Raw genomic sequence first — 24,447 nt, 5'->3', positions numbered from 1 at the left:
TCAGAATATATACATACACATACTGTGTATGTGTATGTATATATTCATACACATACTGTGTCACAAAAGACAGCTAGTGCACTGGCATTAGAATGTAACAATGAAAATTTGTTTATATAAAGACTTAAAAAGATTGACAGAGATTTTTCACCAGCACCCCCCTCATTCCATCTATGAGTTCACATTAACCCTTTTCACTTTGAACATATATTAAACTAAGTGGGATCTAAGTGACACTTTTACAAAATGATAATATTCCAGATACTATATATATATATATAGTGATGGTGTTGTAAAGGGGGACTGAAGATAATCACCAGTATAGTAATATCATTGTTGCACTGACCTGTGCTGAAACTGCCATATGTTGTCAGCTGTCCTCAGTGAGATGATAATCCAGACAACACACCTTCATCTGTGTTAAAATAAGAAAACATATCATAAATAAACAATATATGGAGACACATACATTGGTTACAACACAGATAACACACAGTGATCAAAATATATTATTTTATTATGATAAACGCATATAGCGATAAAACAGACATACACAGTTATCAGAATATATACATACACATACTGTGTCACAACAGACAGTTAGTACACTAGCATTAGAATATAACAATGAAAATTTGTTTATATAAAGACTTCAAAAGACTGACAGAGATTTTTCACCAGCACCCCCCTCATTCCATCTATGAGTTCACATTAACCCTTTTCACTTTGAATATATATTAAACTAAGTGGGATCTTTGTGACACTTTTACTAAATGATAATATTCCAGATATTATATATATATATATATATATATATATATATATATATATATATATATATATATATATATATATAGTGATGGTGTTGTAAAGGGGGACTGAAGATAATCACCAGTATAGTAATATCATTGTTGCACTGACCTGTGCTGAAACTGCCATATATTGTCAGCTGTCCTCAGTGAGATGATAATCCAGACAACACACCTTCATCTGTGCTAAAATCAGAAAACATATCATAAATAACCAATATATGGAGATACATACATTGGTTACAACACAGATATCACACAGTGATCAAAATATATTATTATATTATGATAAACGCATATAGCGATAAAACAGACATACACAGTGATCAAAATATCAGACACACACACATACAGTGCACAGGCATCAAAAGGTATACATGAAATTTTGTCAATCTGAAAAACTGACAGATTTTTGCTCAGCCCCCCCCCCCCAAAGTTCACATTAACCCTTTTCACTCTGAACATATATTAAAGTAAGTGGTGTTCAAAAGGGGGACTGAAGAGAATCATCAGTATAGTAATATCATTATTACACTGACCTGTACTTAAGCTGCCACATTTTAGTTCTTGGTAGTGATCAGATGAGTTTAGCTGTCCTCAGTGAGATGATAATCCAGAAACATAACTTTGTCTAGGCTGAAATCAGAAAACATATCATTAATAATGAATATATGCAGACACATACAGTAGTAACAACACAGATATAACACAGTGATCAAAATATATTATTATTTAATGATAAACACAGACACCGCAGCAACAAAACAGACATACACAGTTATCAGAATATATACATACACATACTGTGTCACAAAAGACAGCTAGTGCACTGGCATTAGAATGTAACAATGAAAATTTGTTTATATAAAGACTTAAAAAGATTGACAGAGATTTTTCACCAGCACCCCCCTCATTCCATCTATGAGTTCACATTAACCCTTTTCACTTTGAACATATATAAAACTATAAGTGGGATCTAAGTGACACTTTTACTAAATGATAATATTCCAGATATTATATATATATATATATATATATATATATATATATATATATATATATATATATATATATATATATATATAGTGATGGTGTTGTAAAGGGGGACTGAAGATAATCACCAGTATAGTAATATCATTGTTGCACTGACCTGTGCTGAAACTGCCATATGTTGTCAGCTGTCCTCAGTGAGATGATAATCCAGACAACACACCTTCATCTGTGCTAAAATCAGAAAACATATCATAAATAACCAATATATGGAGACACATACATTGGTTACAACACAGATATCACACAGTGATCAAAATATATTATTATATTATGATAAACGCATATAGCGATAAAACAGACATACACAGTGATCAAAATATCAGACACACACACATACAGTGCACAGGCATCAAAAGGTATACATGAAATTTTGTCAATCTGAAAAACTGACAGATTTTTGCTCAGCCCCCCCCCCCCAAAGTTCACATTAACCCTTTTCACTCTGAACATATATTAAAGTAAGTGGTGTTCAAAAGGGGGACTGAAGAGAATCACCAGTATAGTAATATCATTATTACACAGACCTGTACTTAAGCTGCCACATTTTAGTTCTTGGTAGTGATCAGATGAGTTTAGCTGTCCTCAGTGAGATGATAATCCAGAAACATAACTTTGTCTAGGCTGAAATCAGAAAACATATCATTAATAATGAATATATGCAGACACATACAGTAGTAACAACACAGATATAACACAGTGATCAAAATATATTATTATTTTATGATAAACACAGACACTGCAGCAACAAAACAGACATACACAGTTATCAATATATATACATACACATACTGTGTCACAACAGACAGTTAGTGCACTGGCATTAGAATGTAACAATGAAAATTTGTTTATATAAAGACTTAAAAAGATTGACAGAGATTTTTCACCAGCACCCCCCTCATTCCATCTATGAGTTCACATTAACCCTTTTCACTTTGAACATATATTAAACTAAGTGGGATCTAAGTGACACTTTTACAAAATGATAATATTCCAGATACTATATATATATAGTGATGGTGTTGTAAAGGGGGACTGAAGATAATCACCAGTATAGTAATATCATTGTTGCCCTGACCTGTGCTGAAACTGCCATATGTTGTCAGCTGTCCTCAGTGAGATGATAATCCAGACAACACACCTTCATCTGTGTTAAAATAAGAAAACATATCATAAATAAACAATATATGGAGACACATACATTGGTTACAACACAGATAACACACAGTGATCAAAATATATTATTTTATTATGATAAACGCATATAGCGATAAAACAGACATACACAGTTATCAGAATATATACATACACATACTGTGTCACAACAGACAGTTAGTACACTAGCATTAGAATATAACAATTAAAATTTGTTTATATAAAGACTTCAAAAGACTGACAGAGATTTTTCACCAGCACCCCCCTCATTCCATCTATGAGTTCACATTAACCCTTTTCACTTTGAATATATATTAAACTAAGTGGGATCTTTGTGACACTTTTACTAAATGATAATATTCCAGATATTATATATATATATATATATATATATATATATATATAGTGATGGTGTTCAAAAGGGGGACTGAAGAGAATCATCAGTATAGTAATATCATTATTACACAGACCTGTACTTAAGCTGCCACATTTTAGTTCTTGGTAGTGATCAGATGAGTTTAGCTGTCCTCAGTGAGATGATAATCCAGAAACATAACTTTGTCTGGGCTGAAATCAGAAAACATATCATTAATAATGAATATATGCAGACACATACAGTAGTAACAACACAGATATAACACAGTGATCAAAATATATTATTATTTTATGATAAACACAGACACCGCAGCAACAAAACAGACATACACAGTTATTAGAATATATACATACACATACTGTGTCACAAAAGACAGCTAGTGCACTGGCATTAGAATGTAACAATGAAAATTTGTTTATATAAAGACTTAAAAAGATTGACAGAGATTTTTCACCAGCACCCCCCTCATTCCATCTATGAGTTCACATTAACCCTTTTCACTTTGAACATATATAAAACTATAAATGGGATCTAAGTGACACTTTTACTAAATGATAATATTCCAGATATTATATATATATATATATATATATATATATATATATATATATATATATATATATATATATATATATATATATATATATATATATATATAGTGATGGTGTTGTAAAGGGGGACTGAAGATAATCACCAGTATAGTAATATCATTGTTGCACTGACCTGTGCTGAAACTGCCATATATTGTCAGCTGTCCTCAGTGAGATGATAATCCAGACAACACACCTTCATCTGTGCTAAAATCAGAAAACATATCATAAATAACCAATATATGGAGACACATACATTGGTTACAACACAGATATCACACAGTGATCAAAATATATTATTATATTATGATAAACGCATATAGCGATAAAACAGACATACACAGTGATCAAAATATCAGACACACACACATACAGTGCACAGGCATCAAAAGGTATACATGAAATTTTGTCAATCTGAAAAACTGACAGATTTTTGCTCAGCCCCCCCCCCCCAAAGTTCACATTAACCCTTTTCACTCTGAACATATATTAAAGTAAGTGGTGTTCAAAAGGGGGACTGAAGAGAATCACCAGTATAGTAATATCATTATTACACAGACCTGTACTTAAGCTGCCACATTTTAGTTCTTGGTAGTGATCAGATGAGTTTAGCTGTCCTCAGTGAGATGATAATCCAGAAACATAACTTTGTCTAGGCTGAAATCAGAAAACATATCATTAATAATGAATATATGCAGACACATACAGTAGTAACAACACAGATATAACACAGTGATCAAAATATATTATTGTTTTATGATAAACACAGACACCGCAGCAACAAAACAGACATACACAGTTATCAATATATATACATACACATACTGTGTCACAACAGACAGTTAGTGCACTGGCATTAGAATGTAACAATGAAAATTTGTTTATATAAAGACTTAAAAAGATTGACAGAGATTTTTCACCAGCACCCCCCTCATTCCATCTATGAGTTCACATTAACCCTTTTCACTTTGAACATATATTAAACTAAGTGGGATCTAAGTGACACTTTTACAAAATGATAATATTCCAGATACTATATATATATATAGTGATGGTGTTGTAAAGGGGGACTGAAGATAACCACCAGTATAGTAATATCATTGTTGCACTGACCTGTGCTGAAACTGCCATATGTTGTCAGCTGTCCTCAGTGAGATGATAATCCAGACAACACACCTTCATCTGTGTTAAAATAAGAAAACATATCATAAATAAACAATATATGGAGACACATACATTGGTTACAACACAGATAACACACAGTGATCAAAATATATTATTTTATTATGATAAACGCATATAGCGATAAAACAGACATACACAGTTATCAGAATATATACATACACATACTGTGTCACAACAGACAGTTAGTACACTAGCATTAGAATATAACAATGAAAATTTGTTTATATAAAGACTTCAAAAGACTGACAGAGATTTTTCACCAGCACCCCCCTCATTCCATCTATGAGTTCACATTAACCCTTTTCACTTTGAATATATATTAAACTAAGTGGGATCTTTGTGACACTTTTACAAAATGATAATATTCCAGATACTATATATATAGTGGTGGTGTTCAAAAGGGGGACTGAAGAGAATCACCAGTACAGTAATATCATTGTTGCACTGACCTGTGCTGAAACTGCCATATGTTGTAGTTCTTGATAGTGATCACGAGTTCAGCTGTCCTCAGTGAGATGATAATCCAGAAAACACACCTTCATCTGTGCTAAAATCAGAAAACATATCATAAATAACCAATATATGGAGACGCATACATTGGTTACAACACAGATATCACACAGTGATCAAAATATATTATTATGTTATGATAAACGCATATAGCGATAAAACAGACATACGCAGTGATCAAAATATCAGACACACACATACAGTGCACAGGCATCAAAAGGTATACATGAAATTTTGTCAATCTGAAAAACTGACAGATTTTTGCTCAGCCCCCCCCCCCCAAAGTTCACATTAACCCTTTTCACTCTGAACATATATTAAAGTAAGTGGTGTTCAAAAGGGGGACTGAAGAGAATCACCAGTATAGTAATATCATTATTACACAGACCTGTACTTAAGCTGCCACATTTTAGTTCTTGGTAGTGATCAGATGAGTTTAGCTGTCCTCAGTGAGATGATAATCCAGAAACATAACTTTGTCTAGGCTGAAATCAGAAAACATATCATTAATAATGAATATATGCAGACACATACAGTAGTAACAAGACAGATATAACACAGTGATCAAAATATATTATTATTTTATGATAAACACAGACACCGCAGCAACAAAACAGACATACACAGTTATCAATATATATACATACACATACTGTGTCACAACAGACAGTTAGTGCACTGGCATTAGAATGTAACAATGAAAATTTGTTTATATAAAGACTTAAAAAGATTGACAGAGATTTTTCACCAGCACCCCCCTCATTCCATCTATGAGTTCACATTAACCCTTTTCACTTTGAACATATATTAAACTAAGTGGGATCTAAGTGACACCTTTACAAAATGATAATATTCCAGATACTATATATATATATAGTGATGGTGTTGTAAAGGGGGACTGAAGATAACCACCAGTATAGTAATATCATTGTTGCACTGACCTGTGCTGAAACTGCCATATGTTGTCAGCTGTCCTCAGTGAGATGATAATCCAGACAACACACCTTCATCTGTGTTAAAATAAGAAAACATATCATAAATAAACAATATATGGAGACACATACATTGGTTACAACACAGATAACACACAGTGATCAAAATATATTATTTTATTATGATAAACGCATATAGCGATAAAACAGACATACACAGTTATCAGAATATATACATACACATACTGTGTCACAACAGACAGTTAGTACACTAGCATTAGAATATAACAATGAAAATTTGTTTATATAAAGACTTCAAAAGACTGACAGAGATTTTTCACCAGCACCCCCCTCATTCCATCTATGAGTTCACATTAACCCTTTTCACTTTGAATATATATTAAACTAAGTGGGATCTTTGTGACACTTTTACAAAATGATAATATTCCAGATACTATATATATAGTGGTGGTGTTCAAAAGGGGGACTGAAGAGAATCACCAGTACAGTAATATCATTGTTGCACTGACCTGTGCTGAAACTGCCATATGTTGTAGTTCTTGATAGTGATCACGAGTTCAGCTGTCCTCAGTGAGATGATAATCCAGAAAACACACCTTCATCTGTGCTAAAATCAGAAAACATATCATAAATAACCAATATATGGAGACACATACATTGGTTACAACACAGATATCACACAGTGATCAAAATATATTATTATGTTATGATAAACGCATATAGCGATAAAACAGACATACGCAGTGATCAAAATATCAGACACACACATACAGTGCACAGGCATCAAAAGGTATACATGAAATTTTGTCAATCTGAAAAACTGACAGATTTTTGCTCAGCCCCCCCCCCCCCCCCCCCCCCCCCCCCCCAAAGTTCACATTAACCCTTTTCACTCTGATCATATATATAAGTAAGTGGTGTTCAAAAGGGGGACTGAAGAGAATCATCAGTATAGTAATATCATTATTACACAGACCTGTACTTAAGCTGCCACATTTTAGTTCTTGGTAGTGATCAGATGAGTTTAGCTGTCCTCAGTGAGATGATAATCCAGAAACATAACTTTGTCTGGGCTGAAATCAGAAAACATATCATTAATAATGAATATATGCAGACACATACAGTAGTAACAACACAGATATAACACAGTGATCAAAATATATTATTATTTAATGATAAACACAGACACTGCAGCAACAAAACAGACATACACAGTTATCAGAATATATACATACACATACTGTGTCACAAAAGACAGCTAGTGCACTGGCATTAGAATGTAACAATGAAAATTTGTTTATATAAAGACTTAAAAAGATTGACAGAGATTTTTCACCAGCACCCCCCTCATTCCATCTATGAGATCACATTAACCCTTTTCACTTTGAACATATATAAAACTATAAGTGGGATCTAAGTGACACTTTTACTAAATGATAATATTCCAGATATTATATATATATATATATATATATATATATATATATATATATATATATATATATATATATATATATATATATATATATATATATATATAGTGATGGTGTTGTAAAGGGGGACTGAAGATAATCACCAGTATAGTAATATCATTGTTGCACTGACCTGTGCTGAAACTGCCATATGTTGTCAGCTGTCCTCAGTGAGATGATAATCCAGACAACACACCTTCATCTGTGCTGAAATCAGAAAACATATCATAAATAACCAATATATGGAGACACATACATTGGTTACAACACAGATATCACACAGTGATCAAAATATATTATTATATTATGATAAACGCATATAGCGATAAAACAGACATACACAGTGATCAAAATATCAGACACACACACATACAGTGCACAGGCATCAAAAGGTATACATGAAATTTTGTCAATCTGAAAAACTGACAGATTTTTGCTCAGCCCCCCTCCCCCCCAAAGTTCACATTAACCCTTTTCACTCTGAACATATATTAAAGTAAGTGGTGTTCAAAAGGGGGACTGAAGAGAATCACCAGTATAGTAATATCATTATTACACAGACCTGTACTTAAGCTGCCACATTTTAGTTCTTGGTAGTGATCAGATGAGTTTAGCTGTCCTCAGTGAGATGATAATCCAGAAACATAACTTTGTCTAGGCTGAAATCAGAAAACATATCATTAATAATGAATATATGCAGACACATACAGTAGTAACAAGACAGATATAACACAGTGATCAAAATATATTATTATTTTATGATAAACACAGACACCGCAGCAACAAAACAGACATACACAGTTATCAATATATATACATACACATACTGTGTCACAACAGACAGTTAGTGCACTGGCATTAGAATGTAACAATGAAAATTTGTTTATATAAAGACTTAAAAAGATTGACAGAGATTTTTCACCAGCACCCCCCTCATTCCATCTATGAGTTCACATTAACCCTTTTCACTTTGAACATATATTAAACTAAGTGGGATCTAAGTGACACTTTTACAAAATGATAATATTCCAGATACTATATATATATATAGTGATGGTGTTGTAAAGGGGGACTGAAGATAACCACCAGTATAGTAATATCATTGTTGCACTGACCTGTGCTGAAACTGCCATATGTTGTCAGCTGTCCTCAGTGAGATGATAATCCAGACAACACACCTTCATCTGTGTTAAAATAAGAAAACATATCATAAATAAACAATATATGGAGACACATACATTGGTTACAACACAGATAACACACAGTGATCAAAATATATTATTATATTATGATAAACGCATATAGCGATAAAACAGACATACACAGTTATCAGAATATATACATACACATACTGTGTCACAACAGACAGTTAGTACACTAGCATTAGAATATAACAATGAAAATTTGTTTATATAAAGACTTCAAAAGACTGACAGAGATTTTTCACCAGCACCCCCCTCATTCCATCTATGAGTTCACATTAACCCTTTTCACTTTGAATATATATTAAACTAAGTGGGATCTTTGTGACACTTTTACAAAATGATAATATTCCAGATACTATATATATAGTGGTGGTGTTCAAAAGGGGGACTGAAGAGAATCACCAGTACAGTAATATCATTGTTGCACTGACCTGTGCTGAAACTGCCATATGTTGTAGTTCTTGATAGTGATCACGAGTTCAGCTGTCCTCAGTGAGATGATAATCCAGAAAACACACCTTCATCTGTGCTAAAATCAGAAAACATATCATAAATAACCAATATATGGAGACACATACATTGGTTACAACACAGATATCACACAGTGATCAAAATATATTATTATGTTATGATAAACGCTTCAGTTCTTTTCTACCTTCCTTGATCAAAAACGGGCCAAAATAATCGACAGCACCATAGGTAAAAGGAGGAAATGGTTGAACACGGTCTGATGGCAGATCTGACATCTTCTGCTCTTGCACAGCTCCACGTGTTCTCCTACAATGGACACATTGATATATCTGCTGGGAAACAGCAGAGCTACAACCAAGTATCCATAGTCCATGTGATCTAATGGCATTTGTGGTCATTCCACGACCCTGATGTCCAGTCACACTGTGAAAATGTCTCACTATGAGTGAGGTGATGTGACCTTTTCTAGGAATAATAGCAGGATGGGCTACAATACCCGAGGCAATTGGCATCCTACCACCTACCCTGACTATGCCTGCGTCATCCATATATGGATCTAAACGATGTATTATACTTGATCTAGGGAGCTGGTGATTTGACTTCTTGTCTCTAGAAGACCGAGGGGCACATTTCATACGACGTAAAGCTTCATAATCAAGTCTAAATGAGACTCTTTGGACTAATTTGACAACACAGCTCTCAGCCTCTTGTAAATTGTCAACTGTCAGTGGTCCAGAAATTGATTTGAGGGTTCTCTTCCTGACTTTAGAGAGCAATATCTCTTTGAACCTCAGACACAAAGCTACTGTCTTGAGAAGTCTATCCCAACTAGACACATGGCTGAACCTATTCAAATCAAATTCAGCATGGGCATCATTTGTGTGAGTAGTAGCAAATGCAACATTCTTTGAGCGAACCTCAGGATCATTTTCATCTACAACTTTTGGACTGTGAGAATCTTGGTTACACTCAGGGTCTCTAAGAAATGCAGGGCCTGAAAACCACAAGCTGTTTTGAACCAGGTCAGAGGCAAGCAATCCCCTGGATGCATGATCTGCAGGGTTGTCTGTCGAGGCAACATATTTCCACTGAGAAATCTCTGACTGATTTTGGATGTATTGGACACATTTTGCAACATAAACCTTAAATCTGCGAGCTTCATTGGCTAAGTAGCCCAAGACAACTTTACTATCGGTCCAAAAAAAGTGCTGTATGTCCTGAATGTCTAGTTCCTTTGTCAGAACTGAACTCACCTGAACTGACAATGTTGCAGCCAATAACTCCATGCGAGGAATTGACAAAACCTTGAGAGGAGCCACCCGACTTTTCCCACAGACAAGCGTGCAGTGCACAGAGTTATTTTCATCAATCAATTGGAGATAAGAACATTGCCCATAGGCTTTCTCACTTGCATCGGAAAAATGATGCAGTGCAGCAGATTTTACAAGACCAAAGTTGTCAGGTTTAAAACATCTAGCTACACTGAGATCTACTAATAGTGGGAGACTAGCTCTCCATCTTTCCCACATGGGCCTCAGGTGATCTGATAGGGGTGCGTCCCAATCAGTGTTTTCTTTGCATAATTCCTGTCGGATAAGCTTCCCTACCAGGATGAATGGAGCCAAAAATCCCAAGGGGTCAAAAACGGAATTAACCGTGGACAAAATCCCTCTTCTCGTGTAAGGCTTATCAGACACCACTATCCTAAATTTAAACGCGTCTGATAGAATACACCACTGGCCACCTAGAACACGTTCGATAACAGATTTGTCTAGGTTTATATTCTGGACCTCTACTGCCCTATCATCCTTCTCAACAACATCAAGTACTTCCTTCCTATTGGAAGTGAACTTGTGAAGGTGCAAACCACTATTTTTGCATGCCTTCATACTACTAACAACTAAGTTCCTGGCTTCATCAACTGAAGGAAGGGATATCAATCCATCATCAACATAGAAGTTGTGTAGCAAGAAATTGGTAACACCATCTCCAAACTCGGCCTGAGAATCTAACGCCATCTGTCTGAAGCCATAGGTTGAGCACCCAGGAGAAGAGGTGGCACCAAACAAATGTACCTTCATCCTGTAGTCGACTGGGGCAAGTGAAAAATCGTCTGTTGGCCACCAGAGAAAACGAAGGAAATCTCTGTGGCTCTCAGACACTTTAAATTGGAAAAACATTTGCTGCACATCACATGTAACAGCAACGTGTTCTTGTCTAAACCTGCAAAGAACTCCAAATAGTCCCCCACCTGATATGCATAAAAGCGTTTAGAAAAGCTCTTTCCTTCAATATGTGATGTGGCCAAACAATTTTCACGGTGCATTAAGATAAACAGTAAAAGAATATCCACAATAAATTCGGCAACCGAGAGGTGCGGCAACATATAGATAATTGCGGTAGTATTTATGCCGAAACATCAAAATGAATAGCCCCGCCGTTCGAGCCTTTTAATCAGATTCAGATCAGATTAACCAATCAAAGCAACGGAAAGGGGGTCACGTCACCTTCCCACCAGGCCATGCCATGTAAACAAAGCAGCATGGTCGGCTGTAATGAAGAGTCTGAGGAGGGAGACGCGAAATCTTCGCCAAATTCTCATCTTTCGTGTTGCATGCACATAGAAGAAGGTAGCTAATTAAGAGACTCTAGATACCATCACACGTGTTCGCTGGGAAACTTTTAGAGTCGCAGCGAAACAATGGCTGAAATTTGGCAGCAGAGAAGCTGCTGCTGTTCAGTGGATCCGTACAGTACGGATTTAGATAAGGATTCGACGATTTGGAAGCCAAACCACGATGTCACTTTTCTTGCTACAGAAAGCTAATTAACAAGAAGGGGCTATCTCAGGCGGCAAAGAAGTATGAGAAAGCTGAGAAACAAGGCAGTCCTGCTGAAGAAGGTATGTCAACATATTGTAATTTGTTTTTAAGTCAGCCCCGATCGTGTGATGTTTACATTGTAAGTGGCTGATGTTACATATCAATATGTGACTGATAAAAGTGATATGAAAGAAAGAAAATAAGAAAATGATAAAAAAGTTTATTAGTGTTATTATTATTTTATTTGTAAATACTTAAAGGTTTTAAGATATGAAACAACTCCTCTCTGTTGAATAAGACCCCATTTCCAGAGATTAGATAGATCTACTTTAGGGGTTCACGCTAAACAGCTGTCAGTGGGGCGGACACGAAAGTTAAATACCCCCTTACAGCTTGTAGTAGGCGGGACGGACATTTAAGCCGGATTATCTGACAGTAATCTAGTTAGACTCCCCGCGGGGACAGATCAATCTAAAAGCTCTGGGAATACAGCCTAAGCTAGCTGTATGTTCTTGCCATGATTAACATCTCATTATTAGTTCATCCATATTTATCATAATTAGCATTGCATTTACACAAAATAATGTAAGGCTTCACACAACAAGATATACAAACAAATGTTATGGTGGGATTTTATGAGACAGAGGCTTAAGTATCATGGTAGAATCTTTTATGTTATTTGTGGAGTGTTCCTCCCCCCCAATACATTGCTGCACATGTGCAACCATTAGTGAATATAAATATGTATAGGCTAAGCCCAACTTCAATGAGAATGTATTTTAGGGAATATTTACTGTATCTTGTGAGCCAGAAAAAGTAGGATAGCTTTTCACAGAACAAGCTGCAATGTGATTAATTTAATTAGGACTGTTAGGAATAATCCTTGTAACTTTCCCTTATGAATAGAATCAGTAAAGGTATACATAAATAGTATCAATAAAGAAATACGTTGACAAACAGTATCAATTAAGGAATAATGATAATGAGTAGGGTGACTGGTAGATATAGTTCAGTTTAAAGAGAAGAGTCACTTTTATTCAAGGCATCTGATATTAATCTGGGCAGCAGAATGCTAGTGGGCTCCCTATTAATTATTAGATCTTTAAGCTTGATTAATTTGCCTTAGTTGCAACAAATATTAAACAGTGGGTCTCATTTGCCTATAGTTTGTTACAGCTTAGTTCCTCATAAAAGGAACATGCTGAGCCACTAATACATTGAATCCTATACCTACCCTATGCCCTTTGAATCATGAGGATATATGTAATTATAGTTGTCAATATCACTTGGTGTCAATCATGTGATAAACTCACATGCGACTGTCTTATCTTATTTCATTATTATTCATTTAAATCATAGTGATTGTATATACAATTGCACTTGCAACAATCAAGGATTTGCGGTCTGCTCTGTATTTGCTAAATCATTTGTGTATCCAGGTATCCAGATGTTTTTATTTGAAATATGTATTCTATGTTGTCTTTTTATTTATACAGGGCAACTGTTTTTATAACTGAATTTTGAGCACATTACTATTTTTACATATCTTTGTTACACCCACTTGAATATTTATCCAACGTTAAAGTTGTTTCTGTAGTAGTCAGTATCTGCACATTATAATGCACTAATATATATGGTATGAAAAGTAAAATGTTATTTTGCTTCTTTTACAGAACCATCAACCAGTTGTACTCTTCCCAAAATACAAGGTCCATCTCCCAAGAAATTGAGATCAGTCTCAGGGTTTGGTATATCAAAGTCACCAGTGCTGCCAGCTATCTGCACTATTTGTAAAAAAAAAGTTGTGGTCACTTAGTCTAATTTTTGCAAGTGTTTTGATATTTAATGGGGAGACACTCATTTTGATGTAATTTTCACATTCATAATATTTTTTTATTGTTTTGTATGTCCTTAATTTGTTTGAGATTGAGCTATTTAATTCCTGCCAGAAGTGTTTTTCGATTTTTATGTTCAATATTTCCAAAAGGTTTTCTATTTGATATAATTTCTTTGGTGGGTTGTTATCTTCGGATAGATTCTGTCCATGTGTTTCCCTTTGTATCTTGCTCAAGACTGTGCACCTGATTTACAGTTCTATTATCTACTAGTAGTTGTTCCAGTCTAAGACTAATCTTTAGACAGGTTTAGTTATAGTTGAAATAATAGGGTAACTGCCAAGCTCAGCTCTAAAAAAATGGTATTGCTAGCCTGCTTTCTTAGACCTAAAATCCATTTGCAAAATTTTAAGTGTACCTGTTCGAATGGCATTTTATTAATCTTTTTCAGATATGCACAAGAAATGTAGAAAGTTATAATTTCACAGTTTAAATAATTAAGTTGGAAAAAATATATTATATATATATCATAAAAGCCTTGTTAAATGTGAGCTGTTATTTCTTTTAATATGCTGTTGTTACTAGACAATGCTGCAATTAATTGCAATAATCAAACTTCTTTAAAAATTTTACCTCTGCAATTTAAAGATAAACTTGAACATAAAAAACTCAATTATTCTACCTAGTGAAGAACTTACATATTTTTGAAATAATTTTTTGAGCACTTGCCAGCTTCATAAACAGACAGCCCACATGAATACCTAGTTTGTACTATTTATCAGTGTAAAATATTGAGTCAAATAATTTTAAGTGATTATATGCGCTTTAACACACCTGAGAATTTAAAATGCATTCAATGTAACATTACTGAACATACATGCAAGTGATTATATCATCACTATATTGGGTAATAGTGTGACCTGTGTGCGATTGTAGAAGTGGTACAATGCACAGTGTACGGGCTATACTACATACCTTTTAACCGTGAATTCACGTCATCATTTAGCCAATTATATAAATACACCTAAAATACACGTATTCTCCAACTATTTAAATCTTTCTCTCGATATTGACATCGATTTTAAAAACCTAGGACTTATTTTTTTTATTGAAACAACGCATGGGAATCATCTATTAAATGTGCAAGCTTCGCATGGAAATTCATTGTTTACATCGATGAGATGTAGGTCAAGTGATCACGTGACCCCTTTCCGTTGCTTTGATTGGTTTAAAGGGTAGAACGGCAGCACTTGGAACTACTCGGATGTCTCCGCACTCGACAGTCGAGGATTGCCGATTGGAACGGCAGGGCTATTCATTTTGATATTTCGGCATAAATACCATCGCAATTATCTATATGTTGGCGCATCCTACGGTTGCCGAATTTATTGTGGGTATTTTTTAACTGTTTATCTTCATGGCACCGTGAAAATTGTCTGGCCACTGGAGCTTTTCACACAATGAAACGATAGACCAGTGTAGGTAAGGGACTAAAACAATGAGTTCATCATGTCCGGGCCAGTAAGTAGCTCATCATTTAGACACCTATTTTGATGCCTAGCAGCACAATCGAACACAACCCGTATCTTTTTGGGCTTATTTGGGTGATATACCCCATGGTGAGGAATATACCATGACCCCCCTTTGTCTAAGTCCTCTATAGGCACCCTCTCTGCATACTCGTTAGAGAGAATGTCATTCATGAAAGTGTAATAATCTTTCTTGAAATCAGGGTCACGCACAAATCTTTTCTTCAGAGTCATAAGTCTAGACAATGCCTGATCCCTATTGCTTGGGAGACGGGGTTTACCATTTCTAAATGGGAGTGGCATCTCATAGTGCACTCCATTGTCACTTTTTTTACATCCCTTTTCCATAATATCTAGAAATTGACGGTCTAAACGAGATGGGGCAATGGCTTCCAAATCCCCTGCAGTGTCAGTCACTACTTCTTTGACACTGTTGCGTACAGCAAATGAGACCTTATCTACAGACGACCTATAGGTTAACACCCTATGGCTAACTCCTATGGGGTCTAAGGACTCTTCAACAAGGGGTTCAACTATGCCTACTATTCCCCAACCCAACACCGTTTTCTGTGCAAATGGGCCATTGCCTTGAGGTGCTATCACCTCAGTGGGCAACAGAGCTTTAGGACAATTATATCCTACTAAAAGTCCTATATCTACATCTAATAGTGGTGGCAAACTATCTGCCATGCCACTCAAGTACGGCCACTTTCTAGCTGTGTCGTATGTAGGGATGTGATCTCTATTTGCCGGAATTGACTTCCTTGTATATGTAACAGGCAACATAATTTTTTCATCATTTCTATAACCTCTAATCTGTAAACCAGTCATTCTATTTGTCTTAATTGTCGCGCTGGTAGTCATGGTCGACAGACGCAAATTTGTAGGAGTCCCTGTCATATCTAAGTCCTTAACCACACTGTCAGAGACAAAGGTGGTGTCTGATTGGGTATCAAGAAGAGCATATACCAAGCATTCCTTCTCAGGTTCACTGGTATGAGATAACCACACTGGTACAATCATGGAAGTCTTGTCTCGGTCTACGGTCTCACTCATGAAAGACAGAGAACTTGTATGAGGGCCTGTACTACTTGTCTGACGTGGGGTCTTATGGAGGCTAGTAGGGTGTAATTTGTTACAGGTTTGACAAGTCTTTTTGGCTAAGCAATCCTTGGATTGATGCCCTGGTGAGAGACATTTAAAACATAGAAATTGCTCTCTTACATACCTTTCACGTTCTAGCATAGGTTTGGCCTTAAACTGGCTACAGTTATCCAGATCATGGGGCCCTTTACACAAATGACATTTTGTGATGTTTGTTTGTCTGTTTGAACTCCGTCTATAATTGACTGTATCTACATGAGTCTGACTTCTACTTTGAGTATGTCTACTAGTACTCACAGCAGGTCTTACATTTTGTGCCTGCTCCCTTTGCCTTGACTCACTTTCATTATCATTAAGGAAGAATGAGCTCAACCTTTTATCACCCTTGGGTCCTTCTTTACCCCTTTGTTTTAAAGACTGAACAGACACAACAGGGTCACTAGCAATCTTTGCTTCCTTGCTCAAGAATTCTGCAAATTCATTAAATGTTGGGAAAGAACCCTTTGCTTTCCGTTCAACGACCATTCTACCCCACCTAGCTATAAGCCAGTCAGGTAACTTATGCAGAATGTTTTGGTTTTCTCTTTCATCATTAAGGATATTCAGCCCAGGATAACAAGACATGGCTGCTTTTATCTGATTAAGGAAATCAGACAATTTCAACAGTCCAGTACCATCTGACCCAGATACCTTTGGCCACTTACTAAGTTTATCTCTGAAGGCTGAGACAATGGCAAATGGACTGCCAAACCTTTCTTCCAGGATGGACATGGCCTCGTCAAATGAATTTTCTGTGCTGATAAGAAAACAACCCTCTATGCACTCTTTTGCCTCTCCTCTGACATACTTCTTTAAGTAGTACAACCTTTCTATGTTGGGTATTTTGTGGTGAGAGATAAGAGCTGTGAATGCTGCTTTCCAGCTTGGATACTGCAATGAGCTACCATCGAAAATTGCAGGTTCTGGAATTGGAAGTCTGCTTATTAGCAGATTTTGAACAAGGGATTCATAAGTGTCACAGCTGAGGAGAGCCTTGGGATGGACTGCATGGTCACTACGAGATTCAGACTTCATAGGCATTTGATCCTTATCAACATATACAACATCATCTAATAACTCTGCTTGGACTATTTCTAGCTCTTTATTCAACTGTAAGCGTTTCAATTCTGATTGGATTTTCAGAAGCTCATGTCTTTTCTGTTCTTCCAACTCAGAATGTTTAATCTGAGCCTGAAGAGTTTCAATTCTTGACCTGTGCGATCTTTCGCTGGCTACTTCAGATTTAGCAAAGGACCTACGACTTGATTGTCTAGAAATATGCGAACCTTGATCATCCAACTCAAGCAACCTAATACGATTACCTGTCCTTCTGAGAAGTTGCAAATATTCTTCCTCTATGGTCTCTACCTTTACCCTAAAATCTTCATCTAAACCACCACATGTTTCAACATCATGAAAGGATTTCTGTACACAATCTAAAGCTGTACAGATTTCATTCCATGTAGTCCTTAGAAGGCCTACATCACTACAGTCATCAGCTATTATTTCAAGCTTGGACGCTTGCTTGCGCCAACTAGATATTGCATTTCGCAAATGCTGTCTATTTCTATCCATCTGCCACTGTATACCCTTTTCAGTCAATGGCCGTATACGTTTCTTGAGTTCTGCCCTTTCATTTACTAGAGAGGGGACACTCACAGAACGTCTGATTTCCTTCAAAGTAACATCAGACGCTGGTAGATTGACTAAAGACATACCTTCTTATTTAAACAAAGATTCAAGACTATAGAACCAAGCAGGCTAGACAATGGAATGAATCACGGTGTGAACAGACAAATGTCATAAGGAACGCTATATATGCCCCCTTTCCAGGGTGGGCATAAAACAATTAAAAATTCCCATGCTTTCTACCTGCCGCTACCATGTATGTGCTGTGCCTGACAAGCCACCACTGCTCAATGTAGATAACTGATCTGCTCTATGTAAATCTGGTGCTGTAAAAATGAATACACAAATTAAAGATAGCTAAACAGTAAAAACAACAACGTAAACTTGATCAAATTAATGCAAGATATTCAAAGCAATCAGCTGTGTATGCTGTGGTGTGCTAGCATAGTGTTCCTGGATTGTCCTCTGCCGTACTCAATTAAACATTCAGGCAAAAAACATTCAACTGACACTGTGTTACTGTTTTCAATTGTTCAAAAGTACTTTAAAATGTCTACTAGTTTGTTTACATAAACAAATGAATTGACGCTATCACTTTATCTAAATAATAAATTGTCCAATATTTGTTTCAATGTTCAAGTCATAAATTGATACATTGTATTACGTGAGTCCATAAATGTAGTAAAGTGATACAAATTTACGTAGACAGAACTGTCACTGGATCAGAGGCGGGAAACCAGTCACGTGACCAAAGGCACACATTGTGATAGGCTGGAAAACTTGTCGCTACCAAAGGCAGGAACATAGCGTCATCAAAGGGCGGGAAATCTCGCATCTTCCAAGGCGGGAATCAACAAAAGTTTCTCATATCAGTCGTCCACATCAAGCTTGGAAATGTTTCAAAATATACAAGGTCGATGATTCACAAATTAAATGTCATTTTGTCCAATATTATATTAACAAATCTCTCCTACAATTCCAGTTCTCTCTAAATTTCCCGCACCACCCACATCATCTGCAATAATCTCTGTATCGATCTCCATGCTACGAGTTCCACTACGAGTTCCACTACGAGTTCCACTGTAGCAGCACGCGTCTTTAAATAAATAAATAAATAATAAAAACTGGATCAAGTTGATGGTAAAATCTTTATTCCCATTCGGTTCCGACGAAATATTATTCCCGTGGAACTAAAATAAACATAAAACATACATGTAGTCCTACGAACACATACGCTGACATGGAAACTTCTTAAACTAACAATAATTCTGAAATTGAGTGATAAACAACTTGTAAATCGAGACGATAACTTCAAAGTTTTGATTCCTAATAAAAATAATAATATAATGAAAGATTAAATCTTGATTTACCTCGTTTGGGGCCTAAACCTTCTAAGAGCGTCGGACGCGTGCCGCCGTCAAGTAAAAGCTAAGTGACACTACGTGGCAGCACTATCGGATCCAATATACAAGAGAAGCACATGCGTAGTTACTGTTACAACCGCAGCAACAAAACAGACATACACAGTTATCAGAATATATACATACACATACTGTGTCACAACAGATAGTTAGTGCACTGGCATTAGAATGTAACAATGAAAATTTGTTTATATAAAGACTTAAAAAGACTGACAGAGATTTTTCACCAGCACCCCCCTCATTCCATCTATGAGTTCACATAAACCCTTTTCACTTTGAACATATATTAAACTAAGTGGGATCTTTGTGACACTTTTACAAAATGATAATATTCCAGATACTATATATATAGTGGTGGTGTTTAAAAGGGGGACTGAAGATAATCACCAGTACAGTAATATCATTGTTGCACTGACCTGTGCTGAAACTGCCATATGTTATAGTTCTTGATAGTGATCACGAGTTCAGCTGTCCTCAGTGAGATGATAATCCAGAAAACACACCTTCATCTGTGCTAAAATCAGAAAACATATCATAAATAGACAATATATGGAGACACATACATTGGTTACAACACAGATATCACACAGTGATCAAAATATATTATTATATCATGATAAACGCATATAGCGATAAAACAGACATACACAGCGATCAAAATATCAGACACACACATACAGTGCACGGGCATCAAAAGGTATACATGAAATTTTGTCAATCTGAAAAACTGACAGATTTTTGCTCAGGCCCCCCCCCCCCCCCCCCCCCAAAGTTCACATTAACCCTTTTCACTCTGAACATATATTAAAGTAAGTGGTGTTCAAAAGGGGGACTGAAGAGAATCATCAGTATAGTAATATCATTATTACACTGACCTGTACTTAAGCTGCCACATTTTAGTTCTTGGTAGTGATCAGATGAGTTTAGCTGTCCTCAGTGAGATGATAATCCAGAAACATAACTTTGTCTGGGCTGAAATCAGAAAACATATCATTAATAATGAATATATGCAGACACATACAGTAGTAACAACACAGATATAACACAGTGATCAAAATATATTATTATTTTATGATAAACACAGACACCGCAGCAACAAAACAGACATACACAGTTATTAGAATATATACATACACATACTGTGTCACAAAAGACAGCTAGTGCACTGGCATTAGAATGTAACAATAAAAATTTGTTTATATAAAGACTTAAAAAGACTGACAGAGATTTTTTACCAGCACCCCCCCCCTCATTCCATCTATGAGTTCACATTAACCCTTTTCACTTTGAACATATATAAAACTATAAGTGGGATCTAAGTGACACTTTTACTAAATGATAATATTCCAGATATTATATATATATATATATATATATATATATATATATATATATAGTGATGGTGTTGTAAAGGGGGACTGAAGATAATCACCAGTATAGTAATATCATTGTTGCACTGACCTGTGCTGAAACTGACATATGTTGTCAGCTGTCCTCAGTGAGATGATAATCCAGAAAACACACCTTCATCTGTGCTAAAATCAGAAAACATATCATAAATAACCAATATATGGAGACACATACATTGGTTACAACACAGATATCACACAGTGATCAAAATATATTATTATATTATGATAAACGCATATAGCGATAAAACAGACATACACAGTGATCAAAATATCAGACACACACATACAGTGCACAGGCATCAAAAGGTATACATGAAATTTTGTCAATCTGAAAAACTGACAGATTTTTGCTCAGCCCCCCCCAAAAAGTTCACATTAACCCTTTTCACTCTGAACATATATTAAAGTAAGTGGGATCTAAGTGACACTTTTACAAAATGATAATATTCCAGATAATATAAATATATATATATAGTGATGGTGTTCTACAGGGGGACTGAAGATAATCACCAGTATAGTAATATCATTGTTGCACTGACCTGTGCTGAAACTGCCATATGTTGTCAGCTGTCCTCAGTGAGATGACAATCCAAAAAACACACCTTCATCTGTGCTAAAATCGGAAAACATATCATAAATAAACAATATATGGAGATACATACATTGGTTACAACACAGATATCACACAGTGATCAAAATATATTATTATATTATGATAAACGCATATAGCGATAAAACAGACATACACAGTGATCAAAATATCAGACACACACATACAGTGCACAGGCATCAAAAGGTATACATGAAATTTTGTCAATCTGAAAAACTGACAGATTTTTGCTCAGCCCCCCCCCAAAAAGTTCACATTAACCCTTTTCACTCTGAACATATATTAAAGTAAGTGGGATCTAAGTGACACTTTTACAAAATGATAATATTCCAGATAATATAAATATATATATAGTGATGGTGTTCTACAGGGGGACTGAAGATAATCACCAGTATAGTAATATCATTGTTGCACTGACCTGTACTTAAGCTGCCACATTTTAGTTCTTGGTAGTGATCAGATGAGTTTAGCTGTCCTCAGTGAGATGATAATCCAGAAACATAACTTTGTCTAGGCTGAAATCAGAAAACATCATTAATAATGAATATATGCAGACACATACATTGGTAACAACACAGATATAACACAGTGATCAAAATATATTATTATTTTATGATAAACACAGACACCGCAGCAACAAAACAGATATACACAGTTATTAGAATATATACATACACATACTGTGTCACAAAAGACAGCTAGTGCACTGGCATTAGAATGTAACAATAAAAATTTGTTTATATAAAGACTTAAAAAGACTGACAGAGATTTTTTACCAACACCCCCCCCCCCCTCATTCCATCTATGAGTTCACATTAACCCTTTTCACTTTGAACATATATAAAACTATAAGTGGGATCTAAGTGACACTTTTACTAAATGATAATATTCCAGATATTATATATATATATATATAGTGATGGTGTTGTAAAGGGGGACTGAAGATAATCACCAGTATAGTAATATCATTGTTGCACTGACCTGTGCTGAAACTGACATATGTTGTCAGCTGTCCTCAGTGAGATGATAATCCAGAAAACACACCTTCATCTGTGTTAAAATAAGAAAACATATCATAAATAACCAATATATGGAGACACATACATTGGTTACAACACAGATATCACACAGTGATCAAAATATATTATTATATTATGATAAACGCATATAGCGATAAAACAGACATGCACAGTTATCAGAATATATACATACACATACTGTGTCACAACAGACAGTTAGTACACTGGCATTAGAATGTAACAATGAAAATTTGTTTATATAAAGACTTCAAAAGACTGACAGAGATTTTTCACCAGCACCCCCCTCATTCCATCTATGAGTTCACATAAACCCTTTTCACTTTGAACATATATTAAACTAAGTGGGATCTTTGTGACACTTTTACAAAATGATAATATTCCAGATACTATATATATAGTGGTGGTGTTTAAAAGGGGGACTGAAGATAATCACCAGTACAGTAATATCATTGTTGCACTGACCTAGCTGTGCTGAAACTGCCATATGTTATAGTTCTTGATAGTGATCCCGAGTTCAGCTGTCCTCAGTGAGATGATAATCCAGAAAACACACCTTCATCTGTGCTAAAATCAGAAAACATATCATAAATAGACAATATATGGAGACACATACATTGGTTACAACACAGATATCACACAGTAATCAAAATATATTATTATATCATGATAAACGCATATAGCGATAAAACAGACATACACAGCGATCAAAATATCAGACACACACATACAGTGCACAGGCATCAAAAGGTATATATGAAATTTTGTCAATCTGAAAAACTGACAGATTTTTGCTCAGCCCCCCCCCCCCCCCCCCAAAGTTCACATTAACCCTTTTCACTCTGAACATATATTAAAGTAAGTGGTGTTCAAAAGGGGGACTGAAGAGAATCATCAGTATAGTAATATCATTATTACACTGACCTGTACTTAAGCTGCTACATTTTAGTTCTTGGTAGTGATCAGATGAGTTTAGCTGTCCTCAGTGAGATGATAATCCAGAAACATAACTTTGTCTAGGCTGAAATCAGAAAACATATCATTAATAATGAATATATGCAGACACATACAGTAGTAACAACACAGATATAACACAGTGATCAAAATATATTATTATTTTATGATAAACACAGACACCGCAGCAACAAAACAGACATACACAGTTATCAGAATATATACATACACATACTGTGTCACAAAAGACAGCTAGTGCACTGGCATTAGAATGTAACA

General features: G+C 35.5%; 1 protein-coding gene and 3 long non-coding RNA genes across 7 annotated transcripts; 1 reads left to right on the top strand and 3 right to left on the bottom strand.

The window, feature by feature from the left end:
• Positions 1–347: 347 nt before the first annotated feature.
• LOC147763576 (uncharacterized) lies at positions 348–1,448 on the bottom strand. The gene is made up of 3 exons (XR_015332667.1): positions 1,349–1,448; positions 922–995; positions 348–415 (listed from the first exon to the last, which is right to left on the bottom strand). It is a non-coding gene; the product is annotated as an uncharacterized LOC147763576 (long non-coding RNA).
• A 2,036-nt stretch (positions 1,449–3,484) lies between these two features.
• LOC147763575 (uncharacterized) lies at positions 3,485–4,640 on the bottom strand. Its single transcript, XR_015332664.1, has 3 exons — positions 4,541–4,640; positions 4,114–4,187; positions 3,485–3,581 (listed from the first exon to the last, which is right to left on the bottom strand). It is a non-coding gene; the product is annotated as an uncharacterized LOC147763575 (long non-coding RNA).
• Positions 4,641–9,210: 4,570 nt separating this feature from the next.
• On the bottom strand, positions 9,211–20,345 carry LOC147763573 (uncharacterized). Of its 4 annotated transcripts, XR_015333013.1 has the most exons (5): positions 20,105–20,318; positions 19,436–19,924; positions 18,978–19,060; positions 9,737–9,834; positions 9,211–9,284 (listed from the first exon to the last, which is right to left on the bottom strand). XR_015333013.1 is itself a non-coding variant. In XM_087005505.1 (3 exons), exon 3 carries the CDS (start codon positions 18,819–18,821, stop codon positions 15,924–15,926), a length of 2,898 nt encoding a protein of 965 aa, XP_086861631.1. In that variant the 5' UTR covers positions 18,822–19,060; positions 19,436–19,924; positions 20,105–20,345; the 3' UTR covers positions 14,395–15,923. The 4 variants fall into 4 exon arrangements, 2 of the variants coding, with proteins under 2 accessions (XP_086861631.1, XP_086861630.1); XR_015333012.1 differs by having other exon boundaries at positions 18,978–19,924; positions 20,105–20,320; XM_087005505.1 differs by lacking the exons at positions 9,211–9,284; positions 9,737–9,834 and having other exon boundaries at positions 14,395–19,060; positions 20,105–20,345.
• Positions 11,378–14,984, top strand: LOC147763574 (uncharacterized). Its single transcript, XR_015333014.1, has 2 exons — positions 11,378–12,678; positions 14,272–14,984. It is a non-coding gene; the product is annotated as an uncharacterized LOC147763574 (long non-coding RNA).
• Positions 20,346–24,447: the final 4,102 nt, after the last annotated feature.

The sequence above is a fragment of the Lingula anatina genome, chromosome 2, assembly GCF_051362555.1.
Source record: "Lingula anatina isolate TDL-2025a chromosome 2, LinAna3.0, whole genome shotgun sequence".
Lineage (NCBI taxonomy): Eukaryota > Metazoa > Brachiopoda > Lingulata > Lingulida > Lingulidae > Lingula > Lingula anatina.
Note: the sequence above shows the minus strand (reverse complement) of the source record. Positions and strands in the feature narration are given on the sequence as shown.